Below are 14817 nucleotides of genomic sequence, written 5' to 3' on the forward strand. Positions count from 1 at the left end.
ACATTGGCCTCCTTGCTGTCCCTCCAGCAAGCCAGGCACTGTTCTGCTGTATAAGTAAGCGTTTGACCAGAGGAGCAGAGCCACTAGGAGTGATATAGAATATGAAATTTAATTTAGGGATTTGACCTTATGCAGTTGAGGTCCCTGACTACAGTTTAGAAATGGTTGTTGCTTCTGGTTGTAGTTCTGAAGTCAACAAAGCAGGAAGTTGGGAAGAAAAGACAAATATAAAGTGGGGAAGAATAAATACAATATGGTATCCTTGAGGAGGATCTGGAACTATGATGAACTGGAACCCGCTTTTCTCTCTCCAGAAACTGAGCTCTTGCTCACCACCTCTACATTTCAGCTTCAATAGTGTAGGTGACCTGCAGAAGCCAGTGCTCTTTCTCATAGAGCTAAACATACACCCGGCCCAGGAGTCAGAGAAATTGAAGGAGGACATCCAGCAGGAGTTGGAAAAGCTTAGGTCCTGGTTGTTGTCCCGTGCCAACAAAGGTGAGCCAATAGATCTGTGACAACTGCGTGAGCTGCAATAGCATCTCACCCCACAACAACTTTCTGAGCATAAAAATGGCTGCTGCTTCACTTCCACCCTCCTGAACTTGGGCAAATTTCTCTTGTGGCCAACCCTAGCCAAGAACCACAAATGGAAGCTATTTGAAATGAGCTTAGTGTAGTTATTTTTTGAGTGAACATCCTCTGCCAATCCTCCTCTTTTTGCTGAGGAAGATTTGCCCTGGGCTAATATCTGTGCCCATCTTTCTCTATTTTATATGTGCGATGCCTGCCACAGCATGGCTTGATAAGCAGTGCATACGTCTGCACCTGGGATCCAAACCAGCCAATCCCCGGGCACTGAAGTGGAGCATGGGAACTTAACCACTATGCCACGGGCCGGCCCCTGTAATTTTATTTCTATATTATTCTATAATGTACCTGTTGACATATAAAATGACACATGCAGCATTATTTATAACAGTAAAAGATTATTAAAACAAACAAATAAAAACAAAAAAATTGCTTGAATGAAACTAGGGTACATCATTATGGAAACTATGTAACTTTCTCAAGATGGCTTTATAGTAATAAAACCATTTCAAAAAAGAATATTGATATGAGAGAATTCCAGAATATAATGTTCTGTTAAAAAATAAAGATAGTGAAAAGCTTATGTAGTATATTACCTTTTATGGGGGCCACACATACACACACTTACAGAAACACACACAGGACAGGTAAACCAAAAGCTAAATTTTTTAAATGGTATTTATTGGGGAGTATGGAAAAAGAGTAACATTTTCCTGAATATTCTTTGGTTCAAAGTTTTAAATTTAGGACCATGCTTTATTTTAAAGTTTTAGCTGACAAATCATATAAACGTTTTGTATATTCAAAAATAAAATTTAAATTTTAAAATAATTCCTAAAATAGAAAGTAGCTGAAACAAATAAATCTAACCATATATCAAATCGGTCATACAACCAACATAGAAAAGCATTATTTCAAGTGATTTTAGAACTCAGTAGTTGTACGTGCTTAGTTGGATATATTCTAAGAACAAGGGAGAACCACAAGAAAATCTCAAATTCTATTTGTGAAGTTCACTATTAGTGGCAATGCTGATGTTATTAGTTTGAAATCCTTTAATGCATATTATAACATAACTATGTTTATATTGCTAGAAACCATGATGTTCAGTATAAATATAAAGTCAAATAAGTTAATAATTGTAAATTGAATTGAAGTATGTATACAAATTTATGGCATTTTAATTTTTTATATGAAAATAATTTAAAACATAAAGAAAAGTTGCAAGAATAGTACAAAGAAAATTATTTTACCTTTTCTTAGATTCTTTTATTATTAATGCTTTCCCCCATTTGCTGTATCATTTGCCCTATTTATCTGCGTGCACACACACACGCAAGCGTAATTATTTTTCTGAAACAGGTGCGTAAATCACGGTTGAGTGTGTATTTTTAAGAATAAGAATACATTCTTTCACACAGTTATCAACTTTAGTAAACTTAATACTAATTCGATACTTTTATCTAATCTATCAGCCATATTCTAAGTCAATTAACCCAATACTGCCCTTTATTTAGAAGTTGTTTCCCTCCAGTTTAGGGTCCAATCTAAAAGGAGGATTTACAGTTAGCTGTCCTGTCTCTTTGGTCTGCCTTAGTCTGGAACGTTTTCTCAGTCTTTCTGAGAACATTGACTTTTTCTGAAGAATTTTTAAAATAGATTATTCCTCATTTTGAATTTGTCTGATGTTTCCTTGTGATTAGGTTGAGATCACATATTCCTAGCTGGAATACTACATAAGTAATATTGTGTCTTTCCCAGGGTATCACATTGATGATGATAATTTTGATCACTTGCTAAGGGTATGTTTGATTTATCTACTGTATCATCATCATCTCACGATTTTTGCAAAACATATATCCTAGCCTTGTCCACAAACAAGGGCTACTCCATTATGTCTCAGGGGCAGTAACCATGGTCACTAAACGCCATTCCCAACTACAAGGTACCAGCGATTCTTGGAGAAATGGCTGCTCTCCAGTCTAGAGTAGGGTATTCACAAGGTGAGCTATGGTATCTTATTGTGCCAGAAAACAAGGAGGTTCTCAAAATCTAAGTGAGTCATGTCAAAAGACGCTGTAGCCAGCTTGAAGGGGATCTGATTGGCCAAAGATTGGACAATTTGAGCATCAAAAAGAAAAAATAACCATAATTGATTGCTACGCATTGATTATATAAAAATCCATAAATCCATAATAACACTCTCTACACCATTCAAAGGCAAGGTATGCAGAGCTCTTTCACTCCAATGTGCTTTTATGCCCCTTGTCTGAACAGTTTAGTATGTTTTGCTTCATCTGACAGAACTCAACTTTCGAGATCCAGCTCAGATGCCACTTCCTCTGAGAGAAGCCTTCCCTAAAACCTCTATGTAGTTCACTGTTTCTCCACATCTCAACATAGTTCACGGCACATGCCTCTTTAAATGCACATATCATACTGTACTGGAATTTCTTGTTTAGCTGGGTTTTTCTTTCTAGACTGTAAGTTTATATATAAGGACCCACCTGGGTTTTATTTATTGTTTTATTCCCAGTGCCTAGCACATACTTATAGACAATTTTATGTATTATATAACATTACATGTTGTGAACCAATGGATCAACTTCGATAGTATTTCCTTCTCTTCTTCATCATACAATGCAAATTTGTTTATATTTTAGAAAATGATCGAAAACAGTTAAATAGCTGGCTATTTTAGCCAACATGCCAAATTTTTATCAAAATATATTTTTTTAAAGATTTTTTCCATCTATCAGCCTGAGTAGACCAGAACTATGCCCCACAATCTTTTCTTGATTCTTATTCTTAGACAATAGCTTCCTACAGTATTTTTATTTATCCCAATCTGTTTTCTCCCCCGAAAGATCTTCTACATACATATATCTACTGATAATGTAGGGTAGGAAGTGTTGAAGTTAAATTATTGATTTTTTTTCAGTAACCGGTGGCTCGACTTAGTTGTAATCTTTTTTAAAATAGTAGTTTGAAATGAGTATTTTTAAAAGTCAATTTCGTCCAACATCTGTAACACTCCAGGGGGAACTAGCATGTAGCATGTACCCCAGTAGGTTTCCCGGTATTAAACTTCCCTCATGAAGCCTCTTACTGTGTGTGGAATCTTGCATGCGCATATGCATACATCCAGCCTTAGGTCTTTGCGGACTTTTAAACATTAACAATTTAGGTGGTAGAGATGATGTAAACCATCCATCCGTCAAAGGCATGTGCAAACGCACTAAGATGCTTCGGGAAGGCCCTCTCTCAGACGCAGTGAAAGGATTCTCACTTAGGCCAGAGGGGGCCGCGGATAGGTGCGGTCAGCACAGCCGCTTAATGCCGGTCTGTGCTTGGGAGGAATCTCCCCACTTCCTCGTGGAGCAGGACTGAGATGCTGAGACGCCAGCGGAAAAAGGTGAGGGCGGCGGGACCGCAGCTCTGGAGAGCTTGGCTGCTCGGGAGATGGGACCGGTCGCTGGCCGCGGTGCTGAACACGCGCCCGGGCTACCCCAGGTTGGCGGGCGGGAAGAGGCCCCGGGGGGTTGGTGAGTTCGAACGAAGGCAGTCGTCAGTCTCACATCTTCGGTTGTCGGTTCCTGGCTCCGGGCTGGGGACACACAGGCCGCGTCCAGGAGAGTCACCTCGCGAGTGTAGGGGTAGCCTCCGAACCAATCCCAAGAGGCGCAGATCCCGCCCCTCAACAGCAACCCATACAATAACAGCAAAGTAGCCCATAATTATTTGAGCTTCAACTCTGTCTCCAACACTTGACATCCACTCCCACTGGTCCTCACAACATCCTCAAAATTTAAAATAAAAAGGTTCACGACCTTGCCCAAGTGAACACAGCTACCCAATGGCTAAGCTCTCTCAATCATGCCTCAAAAAATGTTTACTGCGCACCCTCGACGTGCCAGCCTTACAGACTGCTCCTCCTCCTTTACCGGCTTCGCTCTCCTTCCACCACGGCCCTTTTCTTTTGCCCCTCCTCTTCCCCCAAGGTTTGCATCAGGCAGAAGTAATCTCCTACACAGCGTACCCCCTATTACTGCCCAATCGGGAGACTGTACAAAGGGCTGGGATTCAGAACAGAGTTTATTCAAACGTTTGTCCTTTCGTGCTGGGAAGTCCAAACCGGGTGGGAGATCCAAGTCTAGTCCCTGAGCCCCCAACTCGCTGTGTGACCTTGGACAAGTGGCCACACGTCTCTGAGCCTGTTTCTCCTCGATAAGGTGATGATAGGTTCTAGGACCGCGTGAGGCTCTTTCCAGGTGCGTACCGGTCTCCTCTCGGGTCGGAAGACAATCACTAGGTCTCTCTTTTTTTACTCCCTACCCTGCTTTTCCAAGCCCAGTTGGGCACACTCGATTCTTCTCCTCACCGGGTCCCTTGTTGAGGAAGAACTCAGGTCCCCCCGCACCTGAAGGCGTTCTCCCCGCCACCTCCACCGTCCCCGCCCCTAGCCCCAGGGGTGACTTGCCCTCTGGGCCACACTAGCCAGGCAGCGTCCAAGGTTAGGGAGAGAGCTCCTCGCGCTCTCACTTCGCCGGTTCTCCGCGGTCCCCACGCACCGGGCCGCTTTGGGAAGTTCGAGCTGTAGCTCCAGCAAGAACGCGAAGGTGAGGCAGAGCTGGCGGGGCTGCCCCGGTGACAGGTAAGTGTGTGGAGGCCGGCCAGAGGCTGAGTTGGAAGAGAGGGACTTTGGGCGAGAGGACGGGGGAAAGGGAGGGTGCCAGCAAGAGCGAGGGTCACTCTGTCTCCTCGCCACCAGTGTGTGTGTGTTTATGTGTGTGTGGGGGTGGGGGGGTGCCTCCCTCTCTCCTCCTCCTCCCCGTCCCAGGCTATCAATCTCACCTTCTCCCTCAGCTTCTGCCTCTCACTTCCCTCTTTCCTCTGCAAGCATCCTCCCTGCGAGCCCGCGTCAGCTCCGCCCTCGCGCTCTCTCGCGCCTAAGGGGACCTTCTCCGGGACCAGCTCGGTGCGGCCCTTCAGCGCAGTCGCATCCGAGAGCCAGATAAGCTGAGCCGGCAGCATGTGGAACGCGACGCCGAGCGAGGAGCCGGGACCCAACCTCACGCTGCCGGACCTCGGCTGGGACGCTTCCCCCGACAACGACTCGCTGGCGGAGGAGCTGCTGCCGCTCTTCCCCGCGCCTCTCCTGGCGGGTGTCACTGCCACCTGCGTGGCGCTCTTCGTGGTGGGCGTCGCGGGTAACCTGCTCACCATGCTGGTGGTGTCGCGCTTCCGCGAGATGCGTACCACCACCAACCTCTACCTGTCCAGCATGGCCTTCTCCGACCTACTCATCTTCCTCTGCATGCCCCTCGACCTCGTCCGCCTCTGGCAGTACCGGCCCTGGAACTTCGGCGACCTGCTCTGCAAACTCTTCCAGTTCGTCAGCGAGAGCTGCACCTACGCCACGGTGCTCACCATCACCGCGCTGAGCGTCGAGCGCTACTTCGCCATCTGTTTCCCGCTGCGGGCCAAAGTGGTGGTCACCAAGGGCCGGGTGAAGCTGGTCATCCTGGTCATCTGGGCCGTGGCCTTCTGCAGCGCCGGGCCCATCTTCGTGCTGGTGGGGGTGGAGCATGAGAACGGCACCGACCCTCAGGACACCAACGAGTGCCGCGCCACCGAGTTCGCCGTGCGCTCCGGACTGCTCACAGTCATGGTGTGGGTGTCCAGCGTCTTCTTCTTCCTGCCTGTCTTCTGCCTCACTGTGCTCTACAGTCTCATCAGCAGGAAGCTGTGGCGGAGGAGGCGCGGCGAGGCGGCGGTGGGCGCCTCGCTCCGGGACCAGAACCACAAGCAAACCGTGAAAATGCTGGGTGGGTCTCAGCGCGCTCGAGCTCTCTCTTCCGGGTTCTCTCCTCTCCCCGTGCCTGTCTCCTTCTCCCTGAGTCTCTACCTCTCTCCTGTTTCTCTAGGTCTCTGTCTCCCGGTATGTCTCTCAATTATTCTCTCCCTCCCTCCCGTTTCTGTCTTGAGCGCTCTCTTTGGTCTCAATTTCTCTGTTGTGTGTGCGTCTCTCTCTATTTCTTTTCTTTCTTTCTTTCTTTTTTTAAACACTTTTGCTCTGTCTTTATATCTATCTGTTTTTCTCTCTCTCCCTCCCTCGGCCTCTCGTTCTCTCACTCTCTCTCTTCTGTCTCTCTTTCTCTCTTTCCCCCCTCCTCCTCCTTCTCCTCCTCCTCCGTCCTTCTCCCCTCTCCCCACTCTGTCACAGTCTTGACTCTCTTTAGGTCTGTCTCCATTTCTTTGTGTCTCTTTCTTCTGGTCTCCTTTTTCTCTTTCATGGAATGCTGTCCTGCTTTTGCATTTCCCTAAAATGAGCTTTATATCAGCTCAGAAACTTTGCTTCAAAATTGAGATGTTTCATAAAAGTCTATTGTGGTCTTTAAGTGTTAAAGGGGAGGTTAAGCTTCATGCCTCAATTCGTGGATATCCAAGTTGCATTAAGAAAATAGGCATTGGAAAAAAAAATCAGGCATTGGATCTAGAAAGTATTCAGCGGTAAATTTAACCAGACATGATCAATGTAGATAATTCTGTCAGAGATGATTCATTTTTTATTTAACATTGTGATTTACTGTCTGACCTGCGTTTTTTCAAATAATCGCATTAATTCTGTTTACCCTGCTGCTGTTTGTACGACTTTGTAAAGAAGTCAGTGACAAATCAGTGCTGGAGTTTCCACTTGTTTTCATGAGTACCTGTCCATCCACGTAGCATCGGCAAGGATAAGCTAGGATAGGCAGGCTTCCTACGGGAGAAAAGGAGACTCTGTGGAAGCCGATGCATTTGTTATCCCTCCTCAAAGGGCCCTTCCGAGAACATCTGGGTGCAGTCTCACAACTGGAGAGCGCTGAATCTTTATTCAACATATTTAAATATATGTGTTTGGTACAAGTGAAGTAATACAAAATGTGCTCACATCCAAGCAAAATATTAATTCTGCTTGCTTTTTCAAAACCAGAATCTGTTTTATTATCTGCACACTAAAAAAAAGTGAACGCTTTGTACTTATTTGCATATTTAGTGCTTCATAGAAGTCATTCCAGGATGATTTCGCATTTGTAATTTTACAATTCCTGGAATCCTGTGTATTAAAGTGATAGTTTATTCAAAGAATGTCAGAAATTTTCATTTTCTAGACCAGTGATTCTCACAATATTACTAACAGATTGTAAACCTTCTAGTGGCCCCCAGGGACTCTAATATTCACAGTTGCTACTGTGCAACTTAGTTTTGAGGAAAAGTTTATTAATTTCCTCTAATTTTATTTTTCAGATGTTAATTGTCCTTATTGGTGTCTCAATACCAGTGTTAATTTTCTTTTGCTTGACAATTTGAAGAGAATCACTAAAGTGGTACAGGAATTAAAGTATTATTTTCTGTTACATTTCCTCTGATTCCTGAATTTTAAAAATTTAATCTAGAAATTCAGAGGTCTTGAAAAAAATTGCCTTTTGGGCAAAATGAAGACTGGGGTGGATGATAATTAATGTTAGTTGGTTTTATGGCCTTTTATACCTTACTTATGTCAATGTAGGTGGCAAAGAATCATCCATCTCAGTGGTTCTCAGTCTTGACTGCATGTTCAGTCCTCTGTGAAACTTTAGAAAGAAGAAAAGAAAAAAAAAAGCAAGTGTCCTGGTCTCCTTCCTAGCGATTTTAATTTAGTGAATCTATGTTAGAACCAAGGAATCTGTGCCTGAGGAAACTCTGATACATAGCTATGGTTGAGTATAACCACTTGATCTCACCTGTATTTGGTTGTGTCTAACATGTACAAAATGGGGGACTATTGTGAATAAATTGTCTACCTGAGTCAATATGTCAACTCAATCACAAAATCACCCAAATAGTTGCTAAATAGAAATGAATGGGAAGCTTAGTAAAAACGATTGAACTGTTGGTCTAGACGGACTCAATCTTGGTTAAAATGTAGGAATGCGGAAGAGAGGGACATCATGTTTTTCTGAAGTCAATGGTCATACCATACATACTCAAAACAAAATAATGTCTTCAAAATAGAATGTGATTTGCTATGACATTTCTTGAACTGACACTCTCTCTCATTGTCCTTTTAGCTGTAGTGGTGTTTGCGTTCATCCTCTGCTGGCTGCCCTTCCACGTAGGGCGATATTTATTTTCCAAATCCTTTGAGCCTGGCTCCCTGGAGATTGCTCAGATCAGCCAATACTGCAACCTCGTGTCCTTTGTTCTCTTCTACCTCAGTGCTGCCATCAATCCGATTCTGTACAACATCATGTCCAAGAAGTACCGGGTGGCAGTGTTCAAACTGCTGGGATTCACACCCTTCTCCCAGAGGAAGCTCTCCACTCTGAAGGATGAAAGTTCTCGGGCCTGGACAGAATCTAGTATTAATACGTGACCAAGCACATTGCTGAGCAAAGTCATCGCTTATTATCCTAAACCAGAAGCCATAGCACAGCAGAACTTGGGATGAAGTTGAAGGTTAATTTTGGAATTAGGGTCACATATGTCTGGAAACAATTGGAGGGAAAGAAACAGTAGAATTTGTAGTGTGTGAGCAGTTTGATTTGATTGCAAACTCATCCGTGCTCTCATACACTATTTCTGCATATTCATTGCGTATGATTTTGCATTCTGCTGGTGATGCTGGCAAGGACTTTGTGATTCGGAGAAAGGGGGAGGGGCAGAGAGGGCAATTAGGGCACTTCTTGCTGGATAAAGACTAAATCTGATCTACTTTTTCATAATGATAAGAAAATTTTGATTAAAAGAATGACATTAAAATAAAAAATTTAAAACATGACTTTTTAAAACTAGCAATTTTCATGTAGCTCCAGATCAGTGCTGTCCAAGAGAAATACAACGCAAGGTACTTAAGTAATCAATATAAAAATTATTTGTGAGAATTTTACATTCTTTTTTTCATACAAAGTCTTTAAAATTTGATTTGTTTTTTACATTTACAGCATAGCTTAATTTGGATATTAAGTTTTCATCAGTAATAGTTGATGTATTTAAATTTCATAAAATTTGCAGAATAAAAAGTAGATTCATAAACCTAGGCTGTCCAAACACACTTAAAAGTTTTCCAATAACTAAAACTACTATAAGTTTTTAAATATAAGATGAATTGAAATTAAGACTTCAGTCCTTCAAGTTGCACAGGTTACATTTCAAGGGTTCATGGCCACGTGTGGCTAGTGGCTACTGTTTTGGACAGTACCGCTCTAGAGAATATGTAAAATTATTGTCAATCTTATAAAAAATGTTTAAAAATAGTCACTCCCTGAAATGTTTTTATAGCAAAATTAGCATAGCAGAATATTAGAGTGATAAATTCTAAAACTCACACCTAAATGGCCTATTCGTGCTTGGAAGAAAATGGATATGAGATATAGGATGAATTTTTAAATTAGATTGAATTACATGTGTTAATATTCGGGAAATGAAACTTTATAAAAATTATAGACAATCACAAACTACCTTATTTGGCTTAACAAAAATATTTAAGCCAATCATAAGGCTTTGATTTGTGAATAAAGGAATAATTTATAACTTACTCTGAAAGATTTATAGGAACTTAGTGAACATAGAAATGGTAAAAAATTCAGAATCCTTTAAATGCTACTGCTTATTGACATTCAAAAGTTTTTTTAATCTTATAACCGTTAATTTCAAAATGCCTATGCCATGTCCTATCTCCGGATTAGTTTTGCTATTTACAAAATTACAATTCCTACGTGAAGTTATTGGTTAAACTGTAGAACTGGTGGAGCCAGTTAGGGAAATTACTGCCATGATTGACTCTTTTGCCCCATCAAAAGTAAATATTGTTATGTGGAAATAGTTGATTGACTATTTATTTTAGAAAAATAAAAACATAATCATAATCATAGTGATTTCTTTAAAGAAATATTTCTAAAATCCTTCCTTATACCAAAACTGTGTATCAGCTTATCTAAATACAGACCTTTAGCAAATAACTTATTCAGCTAATTCTTGGGAGTACATCAATATTTTTAAAAAATATACTGATTCATTGAAGCTCATCAGATACTAATGAGGTCATTCAGCATTATTGTTCTCAATAGGACCCAGTAAATCCCAAAGAGATAATTCAGTTTCCTGAAGCCTTAGAGTTTTGTCTACAAATACACCCTACCTGAGAGAAAACAAGCAAAACAGGCTTGACTTCCATCACAGATGATTGCCACACATTGATTGTTGTGGAGAAAAAACTAACTTTTAGTTAGATGCTTACCCATTCAATGGTCCCTCCTTTCTTGTGGGTTCATGTCTGTAGTCTCGGCCTAGCTCACTAACAGGGACTTCTTTCCATAGCAAGGACCACCATTGACCACTGCTGTTGATTTGGGAACTGAGAGGATGTTTAGAGACAAGGATCTTCAATTTGCCCTCTAATGCCATGCCCTTTTATTGTCTGTATCTTCTTCATATAATCACACTCTGTAAATTGTTTAAGACTCAGGGAAAAGAACTTACACTGAGGAAACTGTTTCTAAAAGTCCATCATTTCACGAGCATTTAATATGTGCCTGATGTGTCTAAGCTCTATAGATGAATAAGTCATGGATTATATCCTTAATGAGCTCATGATCACTCGTGTGTTATGTTGCAGTAGGTAACTAACAAATATCTTTAAGTTATAAAGTAAACATCTCCAGTTGATACTGGATCAAACTGTTCTCCAGCATTTCAAGGGGGCTTGTTCATTTCCCTATATTGTTGTGTGTTTGGCTCAAAATACATTCAAATTGACCGGTCCCTACACAAACCAGGCAAATTTATAGATGCAGTTAATGTGTCTGCTAGTGGTCATTACGCTCACAGCATTCTTCATTACTGTAAGGAAAGTAAAGGAATTGATTTTATTTTTAATCTGTTTCCATTTTCCTGGTTATCCAGCAATGAGGTTTCTGTCACCACACCTTACACTGTGTCACAAAGTCAAGGGTTGGGTCATTTTCATTATAAGAAGTGAGAAGAACTCTTGAATAATTGCTTTAAAGAAAACACTCATTGTCATGAATTATTTAAAATTGTAAGTTTTGTGGCAATGAGATTTAGAAACGCTTCTAGTGTCAGGCCCAACCTTGGAAACCATTTCTTTATAGTCAAATTTTTTTTGCAATGAAGGTGATTGTGATGGGGTTTGACTTGAAATTCCAGCTTTTTCACTCTCGTGCTTTTATTAAGAACCTGAAATGATTCCAAACAATTTACAATTATTAGTTCAACATTGATAACTTTAGCTATAATTTTGTTGCTGTTTTTTATTTATCCACATACCTGAATTTAACATTTAAAAAAAAACCAAACTCTGAGACTTTTTGTAAGACTAGTGCCTGAAAATGCTCTCTTGTCTTTTAAAACATCATGTGTACATCTTTAAAACGTGACATACATATTTACATTGGTCAAAACTTCTTGTCACAGTGTCTAAGTGAATAGAATTGAGTTTTCTGCTTTCAGAAACACTGTATCTAGTGTAAATAATGTCATTAAGAGATAAAGATGACGTCACTCGTAGTTCATTGTCTAACGATCCTCCAGTGATTTCTTTGCAATTTAAATTGCAGCACTAGCCAGGATACATACAGATGTTACTTACTAGGCGATTAATGACCAATGCTAATTCAGTCAACTGGTAGCACAAATGTGTTTTACCCAGAGAATGAACTGCAAGTCAAAGTGTGCTGGTGGCAAATGCTAGCTGTTTTAAGTTCACGTCACTTATTAATTCACATTAAATGAATTCAGTCATGTTGACTCCTGGCAATGATCTCAGTTTGAAGCAGGGGAGAGGGAAGGTCTGGCTGAGGCTTGTTTTGTGTTTTTCCTTGTGAATGCAAACTCTTGCAGAGTGTGGGAAGTTGGCCATTTTGGTTGAGAGAATTATCATCATCCTTAAAAAAACAAAGCTGCCATGCGCGTGCTCCTCCCAATTGCCTGGATATTTGTTAGTATTCCAATTCATATTTTATGCTGAGGTACAGTGTACCCTTTGCTCAAGGGACTACGGACTACCCTCAAAACTGGTAAACCAAGAAAGCCCTCAAAAAGCACCCCTCATGTAAATGTTCAAAAACATCCGCCAAAATGTTTGCAAATGTTCTTTCCAGAAGAACTCCTCTCTCTACTCTCACCGCCACACCCCCACCCAGCCCCCCTCCCCAGCATACAGCAAGTAGTTGGGAAGAATAGTCTGGAAGATCTTCTGTGATTTTAACATCTCAAATCCAAGCATTTATCCAGCTCAAACAACAAAAATATTTATATTTTTCACCTTTAGCACTGTGGGTTTAGTACACTAGAGAGCACTTGTTCACACAAATACATCCAAACAGTGTCATCTCCTGTTTTATCAACAGCTGCAGTATTCTAGGCCTGTGTAGAATTGGTCACTTGGTTGATTTGTGTTTGTACAGTGTCATCTATGTCACTAATGACATTTTGATTTGTGATTCTTTTTATTTAGGGTCTTTTGAATGTTAAAGAGTTTACTGTAGCTCTCATGTCTCTGTCTTTATGAGATTAGGCATCAGTTTTCCTTCCTTTGGGTGTCCTTAACCAAACGAATGCTTAATAAATATCTTCTTAAAGCTTATAGTTAATTTCTTCTACTTACAGTTATAACTCTTGGTGTTTGGGATATTTTACCTCTGTTCCTGTCCTAGATTCAGTTTTATTTTGTTCTTTTAATTTCTGAAACATGTATTTTGCAACTATGAGGAGGTGTTTGTTGTAGTGAATTTTATTTCCCCAAGGGGCCCAACGTTTAATAATGAGTTAAACAATTCCTATAAATATTAAGAAGAGTTGGGGACCCTGTGATGGACTGTGATCCCCATACTGTCTTCACTTCTATGTCCCTTACAGCCTGTCTTCCCAGAGCCAATGGTGTTGCAACCTCCATGGTGTGACACTAATGTGTGACCCAAAGACCACAAGCTCTTTGAGTCAAGAGAAGGATTCCTGTTCATCTTGCACTCAGCAGCCACACCCTGAACGTTGCTTGGACAAATGAAGGTTTAAAGACTGGATTATATGTCACCTGGGTTTTAGCTTCCAGACGTATGGATTCCTGAGGCCAATAAAATTTAAAGCTAAAATTGTAGGACCAATGAAATTGGCCAACTTTTATTAGCCAATTAAGGGACTTTAAAATACCCTACTACCCATTATCACCATCATTTCAACTTAAAAAGAACATTGAACTAAAAAAAAAGTAGAAAGGATATAATCTTGGAATAAAAGATCATCACACTGTGAAAATTCAACATATTCTACGTTCCACAAAATCATACATGTATGCTGTTAACGTGGGCTAATTACAACTTGGAAGCAGTATCTAAAATGTGCAATTTGGCAATAATTAGTCATACACTAAAGTAATCCAAAGGAGCAAATCAATGGATTTGGGTTTTTTTGCTGTGGGTGGTTTTGTGTGTATGTGAGCGTGTGTGTGAGGAAGATTGGCCCTGAGCTAAAATCTGTGCCAGTCTTCCTCTGTTTTGTATGTGGGACGCTGCCACAGCATGGCCTGATGAGCAGTGTGCAGGTCCACTCCCTCGATCTGAACCTGTGAACTCCAGGCCGCCAAAGCAGAGTGTGTGCGTTTAATCACTACACCACAGGCTAGCTCCCTGGATTTATCTTTATTTGTCTGCTAAGGTCCTTTTCAATATTTTGTGATCCCTTCCATCCACCTCTCCTTCAATTTGGTGCCAGCCCACGCCTGTCACATTCTTTCAGGCCCATCCCCATGGTGACCTTTGGGCCTGACTCTAAGATCGAAAGAGGAGAGGCCAGCAGGCCTGCTTTGGACTTGCCAGGTCTCACATTCTGAGGTCAGTGGACAAATGCCGGTGGCTGCTTGCTTCCTGCCTCGAAACTCATCATCAGTTCCTGATTTCATAGCCAGCTTCCTTCAAGGAGCCGTCAAATTATTATAAATCAGTACCCATCTCCTGAAGAAAGTTTGACAGTGTGTATCAAATGTGTACAAACTTTGCAGACCCTTTGCTTCAGGAGTTTCACATCAAGACATAAGTATGGAGGAGCACAAAGACTTATCTCTGATGGTGTTCACCGCATCTTACTTATCATTGTGAAAACCTGAAAAATCCAAGTGTCGGAGAATAGAGAATTGGTTAACTGAGTTCCAGAAATGATCATAGTTAGCATTTATGAAGCTCTGTGGTA

General features: G+C 41.3%; 1 protein-coding gene across 2 annotated transcripts; it reads left to right on the top strand.

Moving 5' to 3' along the window:
* Nucleotides 1–1891: 1891 nt before the first annotated feature.
* Nucleotides 1892–13218, top strand: GHSR (growth hormone secretagogue receptor). 2 transcript variants are annotated; one of them, XM_070509422.1, is made up of 3 exons: nucleotides 4839–5245; nucleotides 5492–6419; nucleotides 8685–13218. In XM_070509422.1, the coding sequence occupies exons 2-3, from the start codon at nucleotides 5624–5626 to the stop codon at nucleotides 8987–8989; spliced, it is 1101 nt and encodes a 366-aa protein (XP_070365523.1). In that variant the 5' UTR covers nucleotides 4839–5245; nucleotides 5492–5623; the 3' UTR covers nucleotides 8990–13218. The 2 variants fall into 2 exon arrangements, with proteins under 2 accessions (XP_014722352.1, XP_070365523.1); XM_014866866.3 differs by having other exon boundaries at nucleotides 1892–6419.
* The last annotated feature ends 1599 nt before the right edge of the window (nucleotides 13219–14817 follow it).

The sequence above is a fragment of the Equus asinus genome, chromosome 5 (assembly GCF_041296235.1).
Source record: "Equus asinus isolate D_3611 breed Donkey chromosome 5, EquAss-T2T_v2, whole genome shotgun sequence".
NCBI classification, from domain to species: Eukaryota; Metazoa; Chordata; class Mammalia; order Perissodactyla; family Equidae; genus Equus; species Equus asinus.